This window comes from Epinephelus fuscoguttatus, linkage group LG20 (genome assembly GCF_011397635.1).
Source record: "Epinephelus fuscoguttatus linkage group LG20, E.fuscoguttatus.final_Chr_v1".
Taxonomy (NCBI): domain Eukaryota; kingdom Metazoa; phylum Chordata; class Actinopteri; order Perciformes; family Serranidae; genus Epinephelus; species Epinephelus fuscoguttatus.
This window is the reverse complement of record NC_064771.1, coordinates 9,469,364-9,491,607: the sequence shown is the minus strand read 5'-3', so window position 1 is coordinate 9,491,607 and position 22,244 is coordinate 9,469,364. Positions and strand designations below refer to the sequence as shown.

Genomic DNA, 22,244 nt, shown 5'->3' with positions numbered 1-22,244 from the left:
AGGAAGAGCGTAGAGCTCGAAACGTCACGCTATTAAAATGCACGGGAGCTCATTTTGGTGTGCGGATTCATCATTTTTCTGTTCATTGTTGATTTTTTAGATCCAGCACCCAACCCAAACGGGCTTTTGGGGATGTGCGCGTCCTTTCTTCTGTTTCAGTAGTTAACTTGTGGCCTGAATTGTAACTACAAATTATATGGAACTGCGTTTTTCTGACACACTTATTTTGTGTGTAGTTTCCCAAAAAACACAGATAGGAGACGGGCATGGGTAGCAGCAGTGAGGAGAAAGGACTTTGTCCCGAGTGACTCCTCAGTCATCTGCAGCTGTCACTTCACACCTAAGGACTTCGACAGGACTGGGCAGACTCTTAAAAATAATACTAGCTACTGTACACTGTATTTTTGTAAATATGACCTAATAATGTAAACAGTTCTGTGTCCAGGCTCCCATGAGCACTGTGGTGTTATACATATGAGATTAAAGCAAAATTTTGTGTAAACATGCAGCTCTAAGTCATTTATTTTCACTTGTACAAAACCAACATTTGTTAATCAGAATCTACACTGCAGCTCGGCACAACCCTGCTGATACACTATTTTTTGCACATTGTGTGAAATGTGAATAAACATTGATTCATTCATCTTCTAACTGCTTCATCCTCTTGAGGGTCGCGGGGGGGCTGGAGCCTATCCCAGCTGACATCGGGCGAGAGGCAGGGTACACCCTGGACAGGTCGCCAGACTATCGCAGGGCTGACACATAGAGACAAACAACCATTCACGCTCACATTCACACCTATGGACAATTTAGAGTTACCAATTAACCTAGTCCCCAATCTGCATGTCTTTGGACTGTGGGAGGAAGCCGGAGTTCCCCTATGCTGACACAGGGAGAACATGCAAACTCTGCACAGAAGGGCCCAGGATCAAACCGGCAACCCTCTTGCTGTGAGGCAAGAGTGCTAACCACCACACCACCGTGCCGCCATGAATAAACATTTATAGTCAAAATTAATAATTAAATGACATCATGGTGGGCATTGTACATCTAGTAAGAAAAAAGAATATTTATTACATGGGGAAAGTTTAGTTTAAATGTGTTGTAGAACTATTACTGTTACTTTATCTACATAAGATCAAATATTTTGGTATGAAAAGCTGCATTTTTTATTTAACCAAGTATCCTGTATCATAACTACATGTCTGACAATTGTAACAAACCAAACCGCATGAAAATCGGTTGAGAATTCAGCGAGTAATGATGATTTTAATCATAAATAATCTCCTGCCTCAATAGACATACATGCATTAGGCAGCGCGGCTCCACCTGGGCAAGATGGCGGCCGCGTTGAGGTATCGCTCCAATGAGGAGCACCGATGAATGCGGCATCTACGTATATATATCTATGCACTTTATACCTATGACATCAAAAATTTGAGTTTTTTGATTTGGGAGATACTTGTTCATTTTCATTACTGTTTTTGGACTGCCTCAGATCATAGGAATAACATATATGAATTTTGAAAATGTGGGTAGTTCCCCTTTAATTTAAAAAAAAAAAAGAAAAAGTGTAACATTACAGTGTTGCTGTGGAACCTATGTACTAAACAGTCGGTGCTGCACGGACTGTTGGGGCTGTAACACACGGTGCAGCCTTGAAAACAGTCTGTCCTGGCAATAACATCATGACACTGTAACTCTGTGGTAAAGTTAATATTTATAAAATAGAGACACACGGTTCGAAACACATAAATGTAGCTAGCTAACAGTCACCGGTGAGAACATTCAGCCAGGAGAGATAAACGTTTTTCACCTTGGCTTCTGCTCTCAGTCCTGCTGAATATCCAAAGCTCAGTGCACAGGCAGGAATGAGGAGCTGCTCTCCAAACTCCAGGGAAACAACACAGTGGATTTAACGCTGACTATTTCTGGGTTAAAAGCCAGAGAGCTTGTCTGTAGCCCGGGGAGGAAAATGAGTGGCCATAAAATGCTGTTTTCCGGGTTGAAGTTATGGACTTCAGGAAGAAGTACGTGGATAAGTCGACTTCATGATGGTGAGACACTTTACCACCTCAAGTGTTAACCTCACTGTATTTAATGCTTGATATGTAACGCTAGTACGTCCAGTGTTAGTTTACAGTGTGGAGGAAACGTGCCAAACCCAGTCAAAAAATTAGTCAATTCTTATTTGCCTAAGTTTCCTTTCGACAAAGATGTATAGCTGATTGAAAATGTGCAACTCCTTTAACAAACTGACTTCACTCAGTAATTCGGCTCATACACAATGTACCAAGCAGCACTCAAATCAATAAGATATAGTGTTGTACAGCTTTGTGCCTGAAGTTACTCTCAGTCTTAAGAGTGAAACAGTGCCATAGTGGTATCCTTCCCCCTGACTGTGGAGTGCTTATGAACTTGTCTTGGCAGTTACAACCCCAATTACATAAAAACAGAATGCAACGATTTGTAAATCCCTTTAGACCTATATTCAATTGAATACAGCACACAATTTTTTTTAAATTGATACACTATTGTTTTTTGTAAATATACACTCAATTGAACTTTTATTTTTGCAACACCTTCCAAAAAATTTGGGACCAGAGCAACAAAAGACTGGGAAAGCTGTGGAATTCTCAGAAAACACCTGTTTTGAACATTTCACAGGTAAATAGGCAGACTATTAACAGGTGATGGTATCAGGACAGAGTATGAAAGGGGCATCCTGAAAAGGCTAAGTTGCTCACAAGCAAGGACAGTGCAAGGTTCACCACTTTGTGAAAAACTGCTTGGACAAATTGTCCAATGGTTTAAGAATAATGTTTGTCAACGCACAGTTACACGGAATTTAGGATTTCACCATCCGGAGAAATCTCTGCACAATAAGGGCAAAGCTGCAAACCAATATTGACTTCCTGTGACCTTTGACCACTCGGGTGGCACTGCATTAAAAACGGACCTTATTATACAAAGGATATCACTACATGGGCTCAGGAGCACTTGTTACATGTGCAAACTTTAGAAGCCAGTGTCTGTGATGGTATGAGGGAGTGTTAATGCTCATGGCATCATGGGTAACTCTCACTGTAGCACCATACTGGTTTTGGAGTAACATATGCTGCCATCCAGACGACATGTTTTTCAGGGATGTCCCTACTTATTCCAGCAAGACAATGTGTTACAACAATGTGGCTTCATATTAAAACAGTGCGATACTACTATGAAGTGCAAAATACCACAGTGGAGTCCCCAGATTGTCGAGCAGCCAAAGTTCTATGTCAAACAAGAATGGGACAGATTTTTTTTTTAACACTTTATTTTAGGTTTTTCACAGTAAACATTCCTCAAGGGGGCAGTTTGGTGGGAGGAGGGGGAATGTTGATTACCGTTTCATGATGAAACTACAAGCCTGTAAATATCTGAAAAAAATGAGATCTAGGAATGTCAAAATTTTTAATTAAAGCATCAAAAGAGATTAAAGAATTATTTACAAAAAGGTCCTTAAAAAGGTCCCTTCTGTGCCATAGTTTGAATACTCAGTCCATCAGGGCCAGAGTGAAAAAAGGGTTTGAAGTGATGGGAGCAAGACTGAGTGCTTGTTTAAAGACAAAATGGCGCCGACATTGGGACCAAATTTTGAGAGTGTTCTCAACGACAGGATTTTTTTAGATAGTTGTTTCCTTTCACAGGTAAGAGGGAGCACATTAAGGATAGGCAGGCAAAGTTGTTTCCATAGTGGACCAGACAGGGCCTATATAATACCATCTCTAAATGTAGGACGCGAGACAGCCAGCTTAGTAATGTTTGCCGACCAATAATGGTGTGAATTATTCGGTAGCTAATTTAGAGCTTTGTAGATATGTCTTACGAATCTGTGCAGTTTTTCTGTTCCAAATAAAACCAGATATTATTTTGTCCACCTTCAAAAAAAAAAATAGATAGAAAGATGGGGATCATTCGGAAAAGGTATAGGAATCTGGGTAAAATCATAATTATGATTGTGTCTATACGGCAAGGGAAATGGGTAAAGTTTTTTCTTCTTTTTTTTTTTAAAGATATTTTTTGGGCATTTTTAGCCTTTATTTGACAGGACAGACAAGTGTGAAGGGGGAGAGAGAGAGGGAGTGACATGCAGCAAGGGGCCATGGGCTGAAGTCGAACCCAGGCCGCTGCGGCAACAGCCTTGTACGTGGGGCGCCTGCTCTACCACTAAGCCACCGACGCCCCGGAAATGGGCAAAGTTGACCAATGTGTTGCTAAAAGAAGAGGTGATGTTACACAGTGGTAAACATGCTCCTGTCCCTTTTTTTGGCCATGTGTTGCAGGCATCAAATTCAGAATGAGTGTATATTTACAAAAAACAATAAAGTTTATCTGTTTGAACATTAAATGTCTTTTCTTTGTGTTGTATTCAGTTGATTGCATTCTGTTTTTATTCATACTTTACACAGCGTCCCAACTTTTTTGTAGTTGGGGTTTTATATTACAGTGTAAGATGTTTTATAACAAGTTCAGTCCTTCCTGTTTACTGCAGTTCTATAGAGTGCCGAAGTCACGCCCCTTCCGGTAGAGCTCATGGGACCTTAGATCGGAAAAAATATGAACGGCAGTGAATGGGGAGAGCAATATTATCTTTTGTTCTCGTTTGAGTTGCGACATGAAATCTAAATATGTTGTTCATGTATTTAAAACATAAATTTTAAGGTCAAGAAAGTCATACTTTGTGGTAAAACTGTTGAGATATAAGCTTTTTAATTAGAAAGACTCAGGAGTACACAGGAGGAGGTCGCGTATGTGACGTCATAGCTTTCGCTCGCTTCCTGCAGCTTGGCCTCCCTGCTGAAATTCCACTGTTTTATGATTAATCGATTTGTGGTTGAAGATGTCTGTGTGTTTTGTGCCAGACTGCAGTCACTCAAGCTGCTGGAAGCAAGCGAAAGCTATGACGTCACATACGCGACTGCCTCCTGTGTAGTTTTTCTAATTACCTTTTTTTTCAAAAGCTTATATCTCAACAGTTTTACCACAAAGTATGACTTTCTTGACTTTAAAATGTATGTTTTAAATTCATTAACGACATATTTGGATTTCATGTCACAACTCAAACGGGACCAAAAGATAATATTTCTCTCCTCATTCACTGCTATTCATATTTTTTCCGATCTAAGGTCCCATGAGCTTCACCGGACGGGGCGTGACTTCAGCACTCTATAGTTGATTTGTTGTGCTTCACTGGTTCTGCAGGTATACATGGGTTTGGAAAGGCATCTTTTTCCTCAAACAGCCCAAAGGTGTGTATTGTGGGGAGTGGTCCAGCAGGGTTCTACACGGCACAAAATTTGATCAAGGTAATTCCTGTTTTCATAATGTTAGAGACTATCAGCTTTAGGATTGAGCGATATGAATAAGCCTTCTATCACAGTATTATTTTATATTGCGATCTAGTTAAAGATCCAGTGTTTAGGATTTAGGGGCATCTATTGGGAGAAATGGTATAGAATATTCACAACTATGTTCTCATTAGTTGATAATCCCCTGAGAAGAACTGATGTGTTTTCGTTACCTTAGAAGGAGCCATATATAATAACTCACAGAGCAGGTTCTCTCCCAGGGAGTCCTCCGTATTCTTTCTACAGTAGCATGGACAAATCTAAAGGCCCAGACACAGCTAACTGACATCATGGAACTAGTGACGACAAATGCTGACTGTTGTGTTGCCTCACGTTGCTGTGTCTCAGCCTAAAAGTTGCACATGAACACACTGCAAAGACTACAGCTGACAGCCAACGAGCACGTACATTCTGCGCCTGCGTGAGAGGAAATAAGTCTACACACCAGCAGACAGCAGTCAAAAAGGGAAATTGGAAGACCGTCTTGACACCAGTTAGCCAGATAGCACAACACAATTCAGTGTTGAAAGAACAGAGGATATTTACCGTGCACCAGTGAACAATAACACAAACCATCATGAATGATTTCTGCTGAATAGCTCAATGACTAAAGAAAAATAATCTTACCTTATGTAACAAGTTTGTTTTGGTCTCAATCCCTATTGGCTTTAGCTGTTTGTTTACTTTCCTCACTTCTGTTTTCTCTTCTGGTGTGCTGAATTGAACTGCCAATCAGAGTGATTTCATTCACAGATGGGCTCCGCGGTTGCAGACACTGATTCAACATGCTGAATTGACTGAACAAAAGCCGACAAGGGCCAATGAGGGCAGCCCAACATTGACTGACAGTCAACTGTTGGCTTGTTGTGTCAGTGCCTTAACACTGGCTCTAGATAGGTCCATTTGCATTTTCACTTCAGCCACCGTAGTTCTCTGACACACATTTGGCATGCTGGAAGAGTTTCAGCCAGGTTTTAGTTCTGCAACCTCACCACTAGATGCCACTAAATCCTACACACTAGACCTTTAAGTTTATGTGAAATTAGAAACAGGCACCTGACAACGTTATCATTTAATAAAAAGCCAATATTGCTATAAAGCAGTCCTTCTGACTGATTTGAAACATTGCCTACAATGACCTAACGCATCCAAAGATACTATAGAGACAGCTACAATGGTGTAAACAGAGTTGCAAAAAAATAAATAAAAATGTTACGTTTTGTAATGTTGCCGAATCCTAACAGGCATTGTGGTCCCATACCTGCATTTTTCACTTGGGTATTGCATTGTGATCCTTGCCCAAGCTAACTTCAAATCTGCAACCTTTTAGCGTGATCAAAAAGAAGAAGTTTCTGCCAGAAAATTCCAGTGTTTTTTTTATTGTTTGAATATCCTAGGCACAAAGTGCCCGCTGGTGAAGATATATAGTTTTGGTACAAAATATTGCCTGCTTGTAGTTTCAATGCTGTAGCCTACAGGCCCACTTTAAACACTTACTCTAGTCAAAACAGAGACATGGGTGTGCATCTCCATACTAATCCACCTTCATACACCTATCACACCCTAACTCATTGAACCTTGTTTACTTCAGTTTTCAGTTGGTGCCTTTTGAATAGACGCTCATACCTACAACTGCACCACAGGCCTGGTATAAATAGGGCAGGAAATCAGTTGCAGACCGCTTCCTGTAGACCTACCTATTATTTTTGAGTCACCAGGCTAGTACACACTCCACACTAATGTAGAGATGTTTAAAAGCTTTAGCAAGCATTATTTTGTGTCGATTGTAAATGCAGCTGTGTGTGTGTGGCGTGGTGTTTTTTGTTTTGTTTTTTTTTGTTTTTTTTGTGATTCAGTTTTTTAACTCACTTTCCCAATACATGTAGAAGATAATATGACACAAGACAACATTTTAAGTCAGTAAAGGAAAGGCAACAGAACAAATCTGGCCACATGAAATAACTCATTCAAATAAAATAAGACAAAAAAATAAATAATAAAGGCAAACACATACTTTATTTTTACACTTCCGGCAGTAATTATCATTGACAGGTTCTGCATGTAAGGTTTAAGTGGTGTTTAATAATACCTGTGTAATTTTGTAGCTTGTTCCCATTTCTCTACCTTGATTTTCCTGAAATCCTCTCCTAAATTTGAGTTATGATCCCTTTCCCAGATATTTCTTAAGGCAAACCTCCATGTTTCTTTAAACCTGGACCCTATTTTCCCATTTTTTGTGTCAAAGTGACTAATGGGAACGACAGTTTTTGAAATTGGTCCAGTATTTAGCAAGAGGACTGCAGCTGGCATCTGCAGAACAGGCTGCAATGTCACGAAAAGTGCTTTTTTTTTGCCACTGACAGGTTCAGATTGTTATATCTAAATGTCTAACATTATGGAAAGGATCCCTACAGAGATAGACCTTTTTGTTTAAGAGAAGAATCTTTTTTTGTTTAACCAGGAACAGACCCAAAACTGCCATAATAGTTTCAGTAGTGTTTTGTTCATGTCTTTTTTTCATTGGGGTGTATTGGACAGCAAGTCTAACAGTCCACAAACATGACAGTGGCTTTGTGAGGCTGTACTTAGACACGGTGTTGTATTGAGCTAAACACTGAGATATTTCTGTGCCAAAATGGTGATTAGCACACCAACATTGCCATCCATATTGTAGCAGGGCTAAAAAATATTTTAAAAAAGTTAAGTCCTGTAACTCAGCCTAAAGGGTCGTGGTCTTATAAGCCAACTTCTTTTCACGCATGTCACATTTCTGATCCAAAGGATTCTGTTTTACGTGTTGCATCTCTCTGTGTCTTTTTGTCCCCCCAGAGCCGTCAAGATGTCGAGGTGGACATTTATGAACGGCTGCCCGTCCCCTTTGGTCTGGTCAGGTTCGGGGTTGCCCCTGATCATCCTGAAGTCAAGGTCCTTGATCCTGATTGTAATACAGTTTTTTTCTGTAGTATAAGAACAGGTCTCTCAGCAGGTTTTGAACTAGGTACTTAGCCTGCAGGTTGCAGGCTTTGTGGTATGCTGTACTGCAGGGAGAACTCCTGATTGTCCTCTCTGATTGTGAGCTTTGTTGGTTTGTACTCTCAGTTTTAGGTGTGTCTATCACAGTACTAGGTCAAAAAGAAACTGAGTCAATACCCAAGGCAAACCTGTTTACTCAAGTCCTTGTAGCATTGCATAATGTAAGTTTAGTTCCTCCCTTTCAAGGCAGATCACCCACACAACGGTCTAGCCTGCGTGAAAACTCCCTGGCACGTCTAATGGAAAATAATAACAGTAATCAAGGAAGATGTTTAAAGGGAACAATTCTGATCATGTAGGGCAACAAGGTGAAACTCATAATGGGGCTACGTGAGGACACGAGGGTGTGTGATGTAATTATGGGGACAGTGTGAATGTCAGATCAGTTTAGAAAAATTCCCACATTAACAGTATCCCACAGGCATTAAAGTGAAACTGAAAAAAAACAAGCTTGCTAAGGACAGTTGGCTCACACACAGGGAGAAATGGTGTGCCTCCCAGTATCAAAACTTAAAGGAGCAGTACAACATTTTGGGGAAAAAGGTAAATATGCTTTCTTTAAAGCAGCAGTTCACCCCAAAATCAAATATAGTGTGTCGAGTGTACAGCTAAGAGGAAAAATATGTATATTTGATTCTGGGGTAAAGTGTCCCTTTAATCCAGTTTTTGCTTAAATTATAACTTCATTAAACTGTATTCTTCGGATTCACTTGGAAATACAGCCAAATTAACATTATTGGGGTTTAATCACCACTACAGGAGCTGTAACACTCATTTTAGCATTTTTGTTTTAACAATTCTGATCCTTTTTTTCTCCTCAGAATGTCATCAACACATTTACACAGACAGCCAAAAATTCACGCTGTAACTTCTATGGTAACGTGAATGTGGGGAAGGATGTGAGCATTGAAGAGCTGAAGCAAGCTTACCATGCAGTCGTACTGGTAAGCGAAATAGTGAAAACACACCGCTGTGTCTGCCAGTAAGAGAGTTGTTGTTATGATGCATGTGTATGCGCCAAAGCATAATATGCATTGTTTTCCATATATATATTGGTAGAGTTACGGGGCAGAGGGCAACAGGAGTATGGGAGTGCCAGGAGAAGACCTGGCCGGGGTGTACTCTGCCAAAGACTTCGTAGGCTGGTACAATGGGCTGCCAAGCTGCAGAGAGGTACGACTTAGACCATGCAGATCTATGGGTGCTGCCATGTGTAACGTCAGCTCACAAAGTGTGAAAGATTTTTTTTATCAGTCATGTTTTTCGGGTTTATCTACTTTCTGCTCTGCTTCTTCATCGTCAAATCTCAGTTTCTCTCCATTTTCTTTTCCGTTCAGCTGAATCCAGACCTGAGTTGCGAAACAGCAGTCATTGTGGGCCAAGGCAACGTGGCTTTGGATATAGCAAGAGTCCTGTTGTCAGACATTGACATGTTAAAGGTGAGAAACACACAGTCCGGGTTGTTCAAGGTAAGAATATAGTACCAAATGTATATCAAAAACCAAAGCAACCACACAGTGTGATATCTGGTATATGGTGGTATAAAGCTCACTCAAGGTCTACTTACATGTTTTTTCAGAAGTTATCATCAAAATTCAAAGAAGTTTGGCATACTGACAAGTTTCCATGGATATATAATAAAGTTCCATGCCTTGTACATTTAACCACTAAATACACTCTAGATCATCACCATGGTGATGACAGTCTGGCAGTGGAAAGTGTTTTGTGTGGAATGAAACAACTGGTGTGTACGATTGGGCTCCATGCTTGTAGAAACATGGAAAAGAGTGCCACCCTCAGAACCATCACTTCATCAGCAGGTAATTTAAAGAAAATGATGCCACATTACCAACAGCACATTTTTATTGACAAATGCCAAAACTTTGCATAACTGTGGTTGACATACAGTATCAGAAACAACACCAAATGTTAAGAAAAAATACAACTTAGCTAATATCACTCACTTTAAATGAACACTTCACCTCATGACTGATCAATTGTTTATTAGTTACTAACCCCTTGATATGTTGAATTTGTGAAGAAAACTTTATTTTTCTCGCATACTTCCACGGTGAATGAAGAATCCAAAAACAAAAAAATTCTTGATGATTTAAAGTAATAGGGGTCCACGTTTAATAACAGCAAAACTATATGAAAACATCCATTTACAAGCTCTCACACAACTTACACAGTTTAATCCAAGTCTCATTTATTCAGTCCTATGCTTATTATTTAAGACTGAACTGAAAGTGAAATGTATCTATGCTCTCTTCAAAGCCAGATTCCATTGACAAGTAGTAAGTAAGTAGTACAACAGTAATTTTACCTCGCTGAACATGAGAGCTGCTGGTCTACCGCTACCTCAATGAGTTAGTTTGTTTGTGTTTTTGTGGGACTTTGGTGTTTTAAAGGGTTGATTCAGACACACCAAAGTCACACAATAACACAAAGTGCCTGGTCGAGGCAGCGGTACACAAGCAGCTCCCATGTTCAGTGAGGTAAAATTACTGTTTTTGTCAATGGAGTCTGGCTTTGAAGAGAGCTTATTTAAGTATCTCTCTCTGTTAAGTTTTTAATATTACAATTTTAGTGAAAATGCATTTGTTTGTGAAGTACTGAGTATACAACTGGATCAATGAGACTTGGATTATACTGCATGAGTTGTGTGAGGTATGAGATAAAATCATATTTTTCTTCACAGATTCAGTGAAACGGGGTGAGTAACTGATATACAAATGGTGTTCTGGGAGCTGAAGTGTTCCTTTGAATAAACATCAACTTTATACAACTGCTCAGAAATCTAGTTTTTAGAGGGAAAATGTTCTTGCAGAGACTGACTGGAAAATATCTCTTGTATTTCTGCAGAAGACTGACATCACCCAGCTGGCTCTGGAAGGTCTGGCAGAGAGCAAGGTCCGCAGGGTGCTGATGGTGGGCAGGAGAGGACCCGTACAGATTGCTTGCACAATCAAGGTGTGTGTCAGAAGAGAAAAACTGTTACCAAAATGGGCCTTTTAAAGAGAAAGCAAAAATCTTTCAGTTGTAACCATCATCTTGGTTTACTTCGATGACACCAACGCTACTATAAACCAAATGTTTTGTAATGTGACCTGCATTAAACCACACCAAGACCCCACGACTTCCTGGTTTAACTTGGGCCTTCCGTACTCGCTCTAGCTGTGCACAGGTTTCTAGAGAAACGATTTCAGCTGTTTTTCCATTACTATTCAATCAAAATATTTAAACTATTTATCCATTACTACATTATTATTTTTGAGGTCTTGCTTGCTAGTTTTCATACACTGTCAATGGCATGGTGTTACAAATGAGGTTGGTGGAGGTGTGTTTACTCTGCAGCCAGCCTATTGTATCTGGTAGTTTGTTGTTTATTTTGCGAGTAGATTAAGTAAAGATCACCATGACACCGATTTTCATCCTTCATAGATGTTTGTTTTCCTCATAAGCACAAATTTGTGAATATTTTTAATCAAGTCATAATCTACCATTAGTAGGGGACACACAAGTATAGACAATAAAATGGCTGCTGTGTGTCTTGCCCTGTTGGACTTTGTTGTAGATCCATAGCAATGTGATTCCATATCTCAAAATATAGTGGTGAGTGCAATCTTACCCTGACCAGTAGAAATAATGGCCAAAACCATGAAAATAAGATCCAAGTTGTGGTGAACTGGAATCATCCTTTAAACTCACCAAACTTATTCACCAAGAGAGACAAGTTCTTCCAGCTTTAAAGGGGAACTGCGCCCATTTTCAAAATTTATACATGTTGTTCCTATGATCTGAGACAGTCCAAAAATAGTAATAAAAATGAACAGATCTCTCCCAAATCCAAAACTATAGTGCTAAAACTCAAATTTGTGATGTCATAGGGTATACATTTTGGAGCTGCTCCGTAGATACCGAATGGTGAAAGATGTTCTAGATGACTGAGAGCAGCCAGAGAAATGTTCTGAGCATGTGGGTATGTTTTCTGTTTCAGAGCTGAGAACGCTACAATAGAATAAAGATAATTTGGGTTTTAAAAAAGAAAATAAACATTCTGTGGGTCCAAAATTCAGTCTCCCATTCATTGTCTATGGAGCAGCTCCAGACTTTATACTTGATGACATCACAAGTTTGAGACTCACTCCTCTGGTTCCTGGCTTTGAGAGACAGTAGCTCATGTTCAACATTGATTGAACTTTCCTAGGCCATGGAAATAACATATTGGAATTCTCAATTTAGGTGGTCTTTCTCTTTTAAGCTGTAGTTGGTAACTTTTATGAATGTAACTTTTTTTGTCATATTTGCAGAAACTGTTGCTGTATCATGACAGTAGTACATGAGACAGATGGTTTGTGAAAAAAATCGTTTTCACAATAAAAACAACCAGTCAGAGCCAAGGAGTTTCAAGCACAGCTGTCAATCATGTCAATCAAGGCTCATGAACTGTGGTCACGTTAGGCAGCGCTGATCCAATATGAATCAAGATTCAGTTACTGCATACCCTGTTTCTCACCTTAAATGTTTTCAGGAAACATTTTAGTGTACTGTTTAGCTGTGCAATGAGAAAGTTTTACGGTGGGTAGTGCTTCATTTATGTAATATTTTGTGGATATAGTGACAGTTTCAGCAAATATGTTACAGAATATTTTGCTCCATGCAATGTTCTCCTTGTCTACAGGAGCTCAGGGAAATGGTGAACCTGCCGAACACCAAACCTGAGATGGTGGCGGCTGATTTTGAAGGTGTCACTGAGGCTCTTAAAGGTAAGCAATGCAATATTATCTTCTGTTTAGAGGACAGCGCTGTGTCTTTACTGCCTCATCTGCTTTATTCTCAAACACGGTGTGTGGAGACTTGAAATTTTCATCTTTCACACTTTATGGTAATGCAATAGGCTACATACAGTGGTATATTTATAATATGCAGTTCAACAGAAAAAGGGAAGTCAAAGTTTTCTTTCGTATACCAAACGAGCAGCTTATAATACTATCTGTGTTGAAAGTTTGAGTTCAAAAGAAATCAGGCCTTGACTACTGCAGAGACTGTTGAAAATGTCACACGGAAAGAAGAAAGGCTGTGGTTGACTGCCGCAACACACGCTATTGAGACCTATAACACATACATGCTGAGGTGAATGGAAACTGTTAGCTGGTAAATACAGCTGGTAGATGTTCTGTAGTTACTGAGGTTCACTGCATGAGAAACTGCAGAATTATGCAGCACCATAGGCTATCGTGATGACCTTCTGGCCAGTGTTTGTCTTTGCTCCAGAAATGACATTGGACTGATTGATGCTGTTGAGTATGTTCAGCCTAGTGATAACAGTCTCCTTGCCTCTGCTCATGGCTCATTGTGAGAACCTTGATCTCATCTCTGTTAAACACGATAAGCTTTAAGTGAGAAATGCTTTTAGGAACTGGTGGTTTCTATCTGTCTTGTTTTTAGTACTGCTAAACTTGCCAGTGATAGCATTAGCAGCGCTGCAGTGGTGACTGCTTCGTGGTTAGTGCAGCACATCAAAAGACACACACTTACAGGAAATTTATGAAGACCAGAAAGTTAGAACATTTCTCCAAAGAAAGACAGATTGTAGGTTTCGTTAGCGTGTATGTGTAGGTCCTTTACGTGTTTTTGATAACTGGAATTTGCACATACACACACCTACACACTTTTTCCATCTTCACTGAAATGGCATGATCATGCATGCATTTAAAGATGAAAACACACATATGCACACACATACATGTATGTATGATAGTTATAATTTTACCAACAACAAAAACTCAACTCAAAACATTTTAGTCCTGTCTTATTCAAAAAGAGTCATCGACATTCTGGTCTACGGACTATATATATTTCAATAAAGAAGTATGCAAATTCTTTGTAACCATTTTAGCCTGGTTTTAGTCAAGAAGAGTAATCTAGTAATACAAGTAAAAAACAAAGGTAAAAACTGTAAAACTTGTTTTTTGATTTTCTTTTTAGTTTTAAAGGAATACTTCATCCCCCAAGTAGCCATTTGTATATCAATTACTCACCCTGTGTTACGCTGAATACATGAAGAAAACTTTGTTTTTCTTGCATGCCTACACAGTGAACGAACAGTCCAAAGAAAGTTCTTGATGAATTGAATTCACAGGGGTCCTTGTTTGACAACAGCAAAACTATAGCAAAGCATCCACATCCACACAACTCATGCAGTATAATCCAAAGGCCCGTTTCCACTGAAGAAGTTCCTGGTACTATTTGGGGGGGCAGGAACTACTACAGGAACGTCCTCTCGCTCGGCCCTCTCAACCACCGTGTCTCCACTGAGAGAGTGGAGTAGGAGGAAGGTTCCTGTAAAGTTACGGGCTCTGGATGTGACGTAATCGTTGTGCGACCATTTACCAGGGCGACGCAGGGACGCCGTTAGCTGATAGCCCTTAGCGGTGTCTGTAATAACTCACTAAATGGCCTGTGAAAAAAAAAAAATTCCAGCGGATGTCTTAGTTACAACATGATTGAGCTAATGTTAACTGGAGTAGTTTCATGTCGTATCCGACAACGGGAGGCTTTTAACAGATGACGTCCTGATGTTAGCTTTGCTGCTGCTGTTAGCTGTCCCTGTCAGCGGCAGCCACTGATGCTTTCTAGACATCCTGATTTCCCAAAACTGAATACATACCACACATATCAACACAAAACTGCTTTGCTATCTCAATCATGTTGTAACTAAGATATCCGCTGGAAAGAATATTTTTTTCACGGGCCATTTAGTGAGTTTTTTTTACATGGCGGCGGAAGCTATATGAACGAGCTAATCCTCGTCTGCTGAGTTTTAAAAATGCCGGCTATTTTGTTGCTTTCTGTTGACATCACATCCCTCCTTGAGTATATCCAATCAGCACCAATTAATCCCCAAGCCCCAGCCAGGAGTCTTTCGGGGCCATTCTGAGTACCTACTCCGAGGCAGGGACTTGTTTAGCCCCCGTAAAAGTTCCGGAACTCTGTCCTTCGGGGGTGGTTCCTGCGGGGGAGACACGCACCAACGGCCCTGGCCCCATAAAATTACCCCGAAGTTCCTGTGGTGGAAACGGGCCTCAAGTCTCATTTATCCAGTCATATGCTCAGTACCTTAGGGGGACCTTTCTGACTGGGAACTTAACTTAAAGTGAAACCTAGACTCCATTGACTAAAGCAGTATTTTTACCTCGCTAATCACAGGAGCTGCTGGTCTGGTGACTTTAGGGACTCAGAACACTTCACCCAGTGCCTGTCCGAGAGGAGAGAGACTCAAAACCTTGGATAGTTCTTTGGTCTAGGATCTGTTTTATGTACCTGACAACCCTAGGAATTAAAATGAATAAAAATCGCTATCGCTAAAAACGTTTTTAATGTTGGATGCAACATACTGTCCATACATACAATCCACCTTACCGTAAAAATGTGTGATACTGTTTCAGAAATCTATTTTTATTTTATTTTATTCTATTGTCTCTATTTGTTGTTGTGGTTGTGGTTATTGTTGGTTTTGTGATGTGAGCTGTCGTAACACCTGCTGGCGACCAGTTTACAATAGTTGTAAAGTACTATACTTGTCAGTATAGACATGCTACACATGGTTAGATTGGTTAGATTCTTGTAAAAAGAAGGCCAGAGAAAGAGGTGGGTATGCTCCGTATACCTGTGTGAACCCTCCACTATACCACTGTGTTTGAAAATAATTCATTAATTTAATCTGTTGCAGCAACATATTAACAGGATTACCACAGACTCTATTGCATCAGATGTCAAAGAAAAACCAACAGTGAGTTTCAAATACTGTGTGACAAACATCAGGTAAATGATAGGCTAGTCTCATGTGACAAATACAGGGAGTAATACAGTGCGCCAGGAATGAGCCCTGAAATCCAGAAATGAGTCAGCATTTTACCACTAACGGTTCCCTCATCTCAATGTCAGTGGGTTTTTGGTTGGATGTCTGAAATAAGGTCTGTGGTTACCACAAGAATAAGATTTTAACGTTTTGTTCTACAACATAAAATACATCAGTAAATACCCTACTTGTCAACTTTGAAGCTTCTATGTGTCTTAAAAAAGACGGTTGCTAACAGTGGCAAGATGACACTACAGAACCTTATCACGCCAAGCCACGCCAAAGACTGCTTTACAGTCTTGTTATAGTGGTGATATTAGGTCATGTGACCATAGTGTAGTTTGTCTATAGCCTAACATTAGCTTTTTACCTCTGGCGATTGCATTTAGGTTTCAATAATTATTATAGCTGCTGCATAGCGATGGGTCGGGTCCGGGCATTTTTAGACAATTCTGAGCAACAAGCAGAAGAATTGGAAGATATTTAGGAATTTAGCAACACAATCTGCCTTTTTCATCAGCTGAGGCTTGAACTCACAACCTCTGAGACTAACAATCAGTTTCTATCTCACTGAGCTAATTAGTCAGTGACAATTCATGTGTAGCTTCACAAACTGACTAAGCCAGACGTGCAGGTTTAGCAGCCGTCCATGCATGGAAAAGCAGATTTCAAACCACTGTAAAAAATTCAGTTATTGAAACAAAAATCTGAAAATACACATATTGCATCTAGACAGCATGGAGATGTTGGTAATTTATTTTAACAATGATTGATTTGCTTCATAAGTGAAAAGCTAATGTTTAACTAGTTGAGCTATGTGCAAAGTGAGAAGCCTCAGATGGTTTCACACTGAAGTATTGACACTGGATCTTTGTGCAAAGTTTGGTTTATTGTCAAGCATGAGAAGGCAGATTTTCTAGCAGCAAAAAGACTTGAAGATGCTGCACAGTGATCAGTCACGCTCAGGCAATTTTAAGCAGTAAGCTGGAGCACAAGAAGATGTTTACATTACAATGTGGATTATGCACCAGTTGAGGCTCGAATCCGCAATCTCTGGAACCTAAGATGGTCATCTACCGCTCTGAGCTAATTGACAAGTAGCACCTCAACAGTGGCTTCACAAATTGAGTATGTCATTCACTGTTGTGTAGGAAAGCAGCCATCCGTGCATGGAAAGGCAGATTTGAAACCACTGTAAGAAATTCAGTTATTAAGACAAAAATCTGAAAACACACATATTGCATCAAGACAGCATGGAGATGTTTGTAGCAATGATTGATTTGCTCCATAAGTGAAAAACTGATGTTTAAATTTGCCATTTTTACATTGACTCCAATTGTTCACATTAGAGCAGTTTTTGAGATAAAATTCTGAAATTTGCCACACATCATCTACCATGACTCTAGAATTTTTTCATTTTTTTTCATGAACATTGAAGATTTATTTAGCAAGAATTTGCATGTATATGTTTACAGTACCGTTTACAGTCAAACATTTTGATGCACTGTAGGCTCAATTTTTGATAAATCAAAAATCTGAGAAACGTAGTTTTTTTGGACAGTCTGAAGATGCTCTGTAGCAAGTTTGGTGTCAATTGAGCAAAAATTGTGGGAGGAGATAGGTTTAAGAAGTTTTACAGTTTTTGAAAAAAACAGAGTGAATGAACTTCATAATTTTTAATAGGTTAAAATGTACAAACGTTTCTTCAGTATTGGGGCTACAGTTTGATGAAAGTTGTGAAGCTGTAGCACGTATGGTTGATTTGTTATGAATTTTCAAAGTTTTGAACTTTAGACGCTTGCTGTAGCGCCACCATCAGGACTATTGGCTTGAGTTTACAGCTGAGGATATCTGGCATGAGACTGGACCTTTGTGCAAAGTTTGGTGAGTTTTCCCCCATGGGAAGTATGATTTCCTCGGAAGAAGAAAGAAAAAGAAGAAGAAGAATACCTAGGATTACAATAGTGTCCTGGCAGCTTAGCTACCCGGACCCTAATGAAAGGGGTATTCATTTGTGAAGATTATCTTAATGAACAAAATGTGTAAGTATTATAAATGTTTGTGTGGCACAGAGCTTATTTTTGGTAATAATCCAAAAATCCAATGTAAAAATTCCGTAGGCTTTTGGATGAGGGAACCAGGGAGAAGCTAACTTCCACGTCGGCCTACAGAAAAATGTCATCCCTGGAGCACTCTATTGCAGCTGCTTTTTATTCACATTTTCTCACAAAAGTAAATAAAGTACAATGGTAGTGAAGCCGGATTTTCTTATTACACACATGACCCTTGTCAGAAATATTACCAACTGATCATTTACCTGCATAAACAAACCATAAAATATTTGCAAATGTTATGGGTAATTGTGTCATGGTGGGTAATTGATATACAAATGATCATTTGGTGGGTGAAGTATTCCTTTAAAAAAATACTTAGATACTTGTATGTACATTGAAGAATAATTGGTCATTGTGATTGTTCCTCCTGTCCTTAGAAGAGATTGGATACAAATACTCACACAGTCATTCAGCACACTGAATGAAAACTACTTTCAATTTAAGAAAAAAAAACAGATGTTTATTTTAAGCATAAGTATCTGTGCTGTGTCAGATTTGCCGAGGCCCAGGAAGCGTCTGACAGAGCTGATGTTGAAGACAGCCCTGGACATCCCAGGAGAGAAGGAGCAGGAGAAGCGAAACAAGGCTACCCGCATCTGGGGTCTTCGATTCTTCCGGAGCCCTGTTGAAATCCTGGCTGACCCTGACAACAAAAAGACAGCTGGCATCCGACTAGCGGTCAACAAGCTGGAGGTAAGCAGGATTTGTATTTTAAAACTCAAGAAGTCCCTCATGTAGCCATGTTGCTATGCTTAGTATGTTGGCCTGGTTAAAGTTGGTTACTTCTGTATGACCAGGGTTCAGGCGAGAGGGCGCGGGCAGTGCTTACTGGAGAAGTGGAGGATATGACCTGTGGCCTGGTCATTAGCAGTATCGGCTACAAGAGCCTCCTCATCGATCCATCAGTGCCGTTTGACTCACACAAAGCCATCGTCCCGAACAGCATGGGTCGTATTCAACAAGCTGCAGGTACCCATAAAAAACAAGACCATTAAATCCTTTCTTCAAAAAATATTAAGTGAAAAAATGTAGTGAAGTCTTCTTTCTGTCTAGGTCTATATTGTAGTGGCTGGCTGAAAACAGGCCCCACTGGGGTGATAGCCACCACTATGAACAACAGTTTCGACACGGCACGATCCTTGGTGGAGGACATGGACTCAGGAACGTTGGACGTAACTGCTGCCAAGCCTGGTTCACAAAGCATCAGTGCTCTGCTGGAAAAGAGAGGTACTCTATTGTGCCTTTGGTTGATTCACTACTTTCTGTTGAGCCCTGCTATCGGGCCATGGTGTTGTCCAAACACAAGAGTTTCAGTCTGTGATGGGAGAAGTGTAGAGTTTCTGCTGTTCTGATGTCAAAGTGGAGTTTGTTCCACCATTTTGGAGCCAGGACAGCAAACAGTTGTGACTTTGTAGAGCAATAGCATAGCCCCCTTTACAATAAAGGAGTAGCAAGCTGATTGACAGTAGCAGAGCATAGCAGTCAGGTGTTGTTTGACCTCGTGCTGGGTGCAGGACGGACTTGAGACGTTCACAGAATGACAGTCAAGTATTTTTCTGCTAATGATGAATAAAAGTCAGCTACATCACAGCTGCAAAGTGAGTTAATTATTCTTGCTGTAGAAAATTCCTTTTATGAAGTTGTTCACTTCTAAAAACGGCAGTAACTGGTTTGACATGATCAAAAGTTCACGATTATACCAGGGTATGGTGTACAATATTCAGTGTGTATATGTTGTATATCATTCAGAGGTTGTCTCCACATGGCTCTCAACATAGAGGTGGCTAAGCTGGCTAGCAGTTAACAGTGTGAAGAGTGCTAACAACCAATCAGCAACAGTGCTGACAGAGCTAACGATGTAAACAGGGGGAGCCAAAGGGTGGGTGCTGTGCTTCTGCCTCACTGCCGCCATGATATTAGCGGTGACCACTGTGTAGGCGCAGTGCAGAGTGGTGCCAATTAGATAGCCAGTGCAACACAAAAGACTGACATGCACTCACAACAAGGAACAGAGATGCTCATATTACAACACACAGAGGGAGCATGACTTCATTCTCTGTTCGGGACGCCATTAGTCTACTAGCAAATAGTGGTTTGCTGCTATATTAATGCTCTGAATATTTTACAGAGCTCCTTTAAATGCACGTTATTGACTTGGCCAAAAGGTGTCTGTTGTTAAAAAAAAATGCCGTAGCCAAATGTGATTTGTATTTATCCCCCGTAGGAGTGAAACCGGTGACTTTCTCAGACTGGGAGAAGATTGACAGTGTGGAGATGAAAAGAGGTGAAGCCACCGGGAAACCCAGAGAAAAACTACTGACTGTAGAGGAAATGCTGAAGGTGGCTCGGAAATAACTGATGATAAGAAACTGTTGACGGGTAAAGACTGAGTCACTGCTGCAGTGTAAAAAATAACAGCAGTTACCATACTGATGGGGACCAATGACTGAACACAATGGGTACAGAAAAGAACATGGACTTTATTCATATTGTACACACGGAAACACATTAAAAGCTAGTTGGTACTGTAGAACCCCTAAAGTTTTTGCCTCATTGTCTTTCAGTTGGTATCTATCTTCAACAGTACCAGTCTAAAGCACTGAAAGACTGACCTGTGGTTTCCTGTTGCACTAGCCTCAAATGAACAGGACGCTCTAAAGGATGCTGTTAATCATGAACCCATTGTGTGCTGTAATATACTGTATGTATGTTAAAGAGTAAAAACTAAGTGGTGGCTGAATTATGTTATATGCTATTTGCACTCAAATTTCATATGATCAGTATGTTTTATACAAAATAAAGTGTGACTTATATCTTTATATTTCTGTTTCTGAGTAGCTTTTCCCACTGTTGCTATTTACTACTGTTAGCTTAGATTTCCTACATCAAGAGTGTCCAAACTTTTTTAAATGGGGGCCAGATCAGATTATGTGAAAACAGCTGCTTCTCACATTATGTGTTATTAAAAAAAAACACACAAATGAAACTAAAGCAACTGTTCGATCATTCAGTGAAAATATATTAAACTTTCCACAACTCCTAAAAGCAGCGACTCTCACTGCTGACTTTACACTTCTTTGCTGTGGCCATGTCGAATACCTAACAGGAAATGTCTGGTCTGCTGTTAACCGTTAGTTTGCTTTGGTTTACCACCTGTTTACAAAAACACATCAGTCCCTCCTGCATAGTTTCTACTTGGACAATGTCTCCAAACTGTATGATAGTCCTGCCATCATGAGGTGAATGAAAAAAATGCAAAGTAAACTTGCTTGATTAACCAATATTGTTTGGTGGGCCACATATTGTATATTTTAAAAGACAAGCCGCCAGCTGTTTAAAATATATGGGCCACCATTGGCTGGACTTTAGACATGCCTGTCCTACATGATGGGTCTAAATCAATAGATGATTCTGGATTACAATTATTATACTTTTTGTGATAGGGATATTTAAACACAGATCACTTTTTATTGCATCAAAATTATTAAATTGTTTTAACATGGCAGGCAGGATTAGTTACAGTCTCTGACAACTGATATGTCATTTATCATGCTTTATTGGATAAACCTGTTCAACTGCTCATTAACGGAAACAGCTAATTAGCCATTGGTCACACAGGCTAGGCTGAGTATTTCAGAAACTGCTGATCTTCTGGGATTTTCATGCACAACCATCTCTAGGGTTTACAGAGGATGGTCAAAAAATGCCTTGTTGATGCCAGAGGTCAGAGGAGAATGGCCAGACTGATTCAAGATGATAGAAAGGCAACAGTAACTCAAAAACCCCCTTATTACAACAAAGGTATGCAGAGGGCCATCTCTGAAAGAACAACACGTCGAACCT

General features: G+C 40.0%; 1 protein-coding gene across 1 annotated transcript; it reads left to right on the top strand.

Annotated features, from left to right (window-relative positions):
• Positions 1-1,627: 1,627 nt before the first annotated feature.
• Positions 1,628-21,294, top strand: fdxr (ferredoxin reductase). Its single transcript, XM_049563707.1, has 12 exons — positions 1,628-2,057; positions 5,245-5,348; positions 8,220-8,315; positions 9,245-9,367; positions 9,483-9,596; positions 9,761-9,862; positions 11,289-11,396; positions 13,108-13,192; positions 18,895-19,094; positions 19,199-19,370; positions 19,455-19,628; positions 20,626-21,294. Exons 1-12 carry the CDS (start codon positions 1,976-1,978, stop codon positions 20,754-20,756), a joined length of 1,491 nt encoding a protein of 496 aa, XP_049419664.1. The 5' UTR covers positions 1,628-1,975; the 3' UTR covers positions 20,757-21,294.
• Positions 21,295-22,244: the final 950 nt, after the last annotated feature.

Bases quoted from the DNA above. Each gene is read 5' to 3' on its own strand.
- fdxr (XM_049563707.1), top strand. From the start codon at position 1,976: ATGAGTGGCCATAAAATGCTGTTTTCCGGGTTGAAGTTATGGACTTCA. The intron at 19,371-19,454 runs GTACCCATAAAA...CTTTCTGTCTAG, and splicing joins TCGTATTCAACAAGCTGCAG to GTCTATATTGTAGTGGCTGG. The intron at 19,629-20,625 runs GTACTCTATTGT...TATCCCCCGTAG, and splicing joins TGCTCTGCTGGAAAAGAGAG to GAGTGAAACCGGTGACTTTC.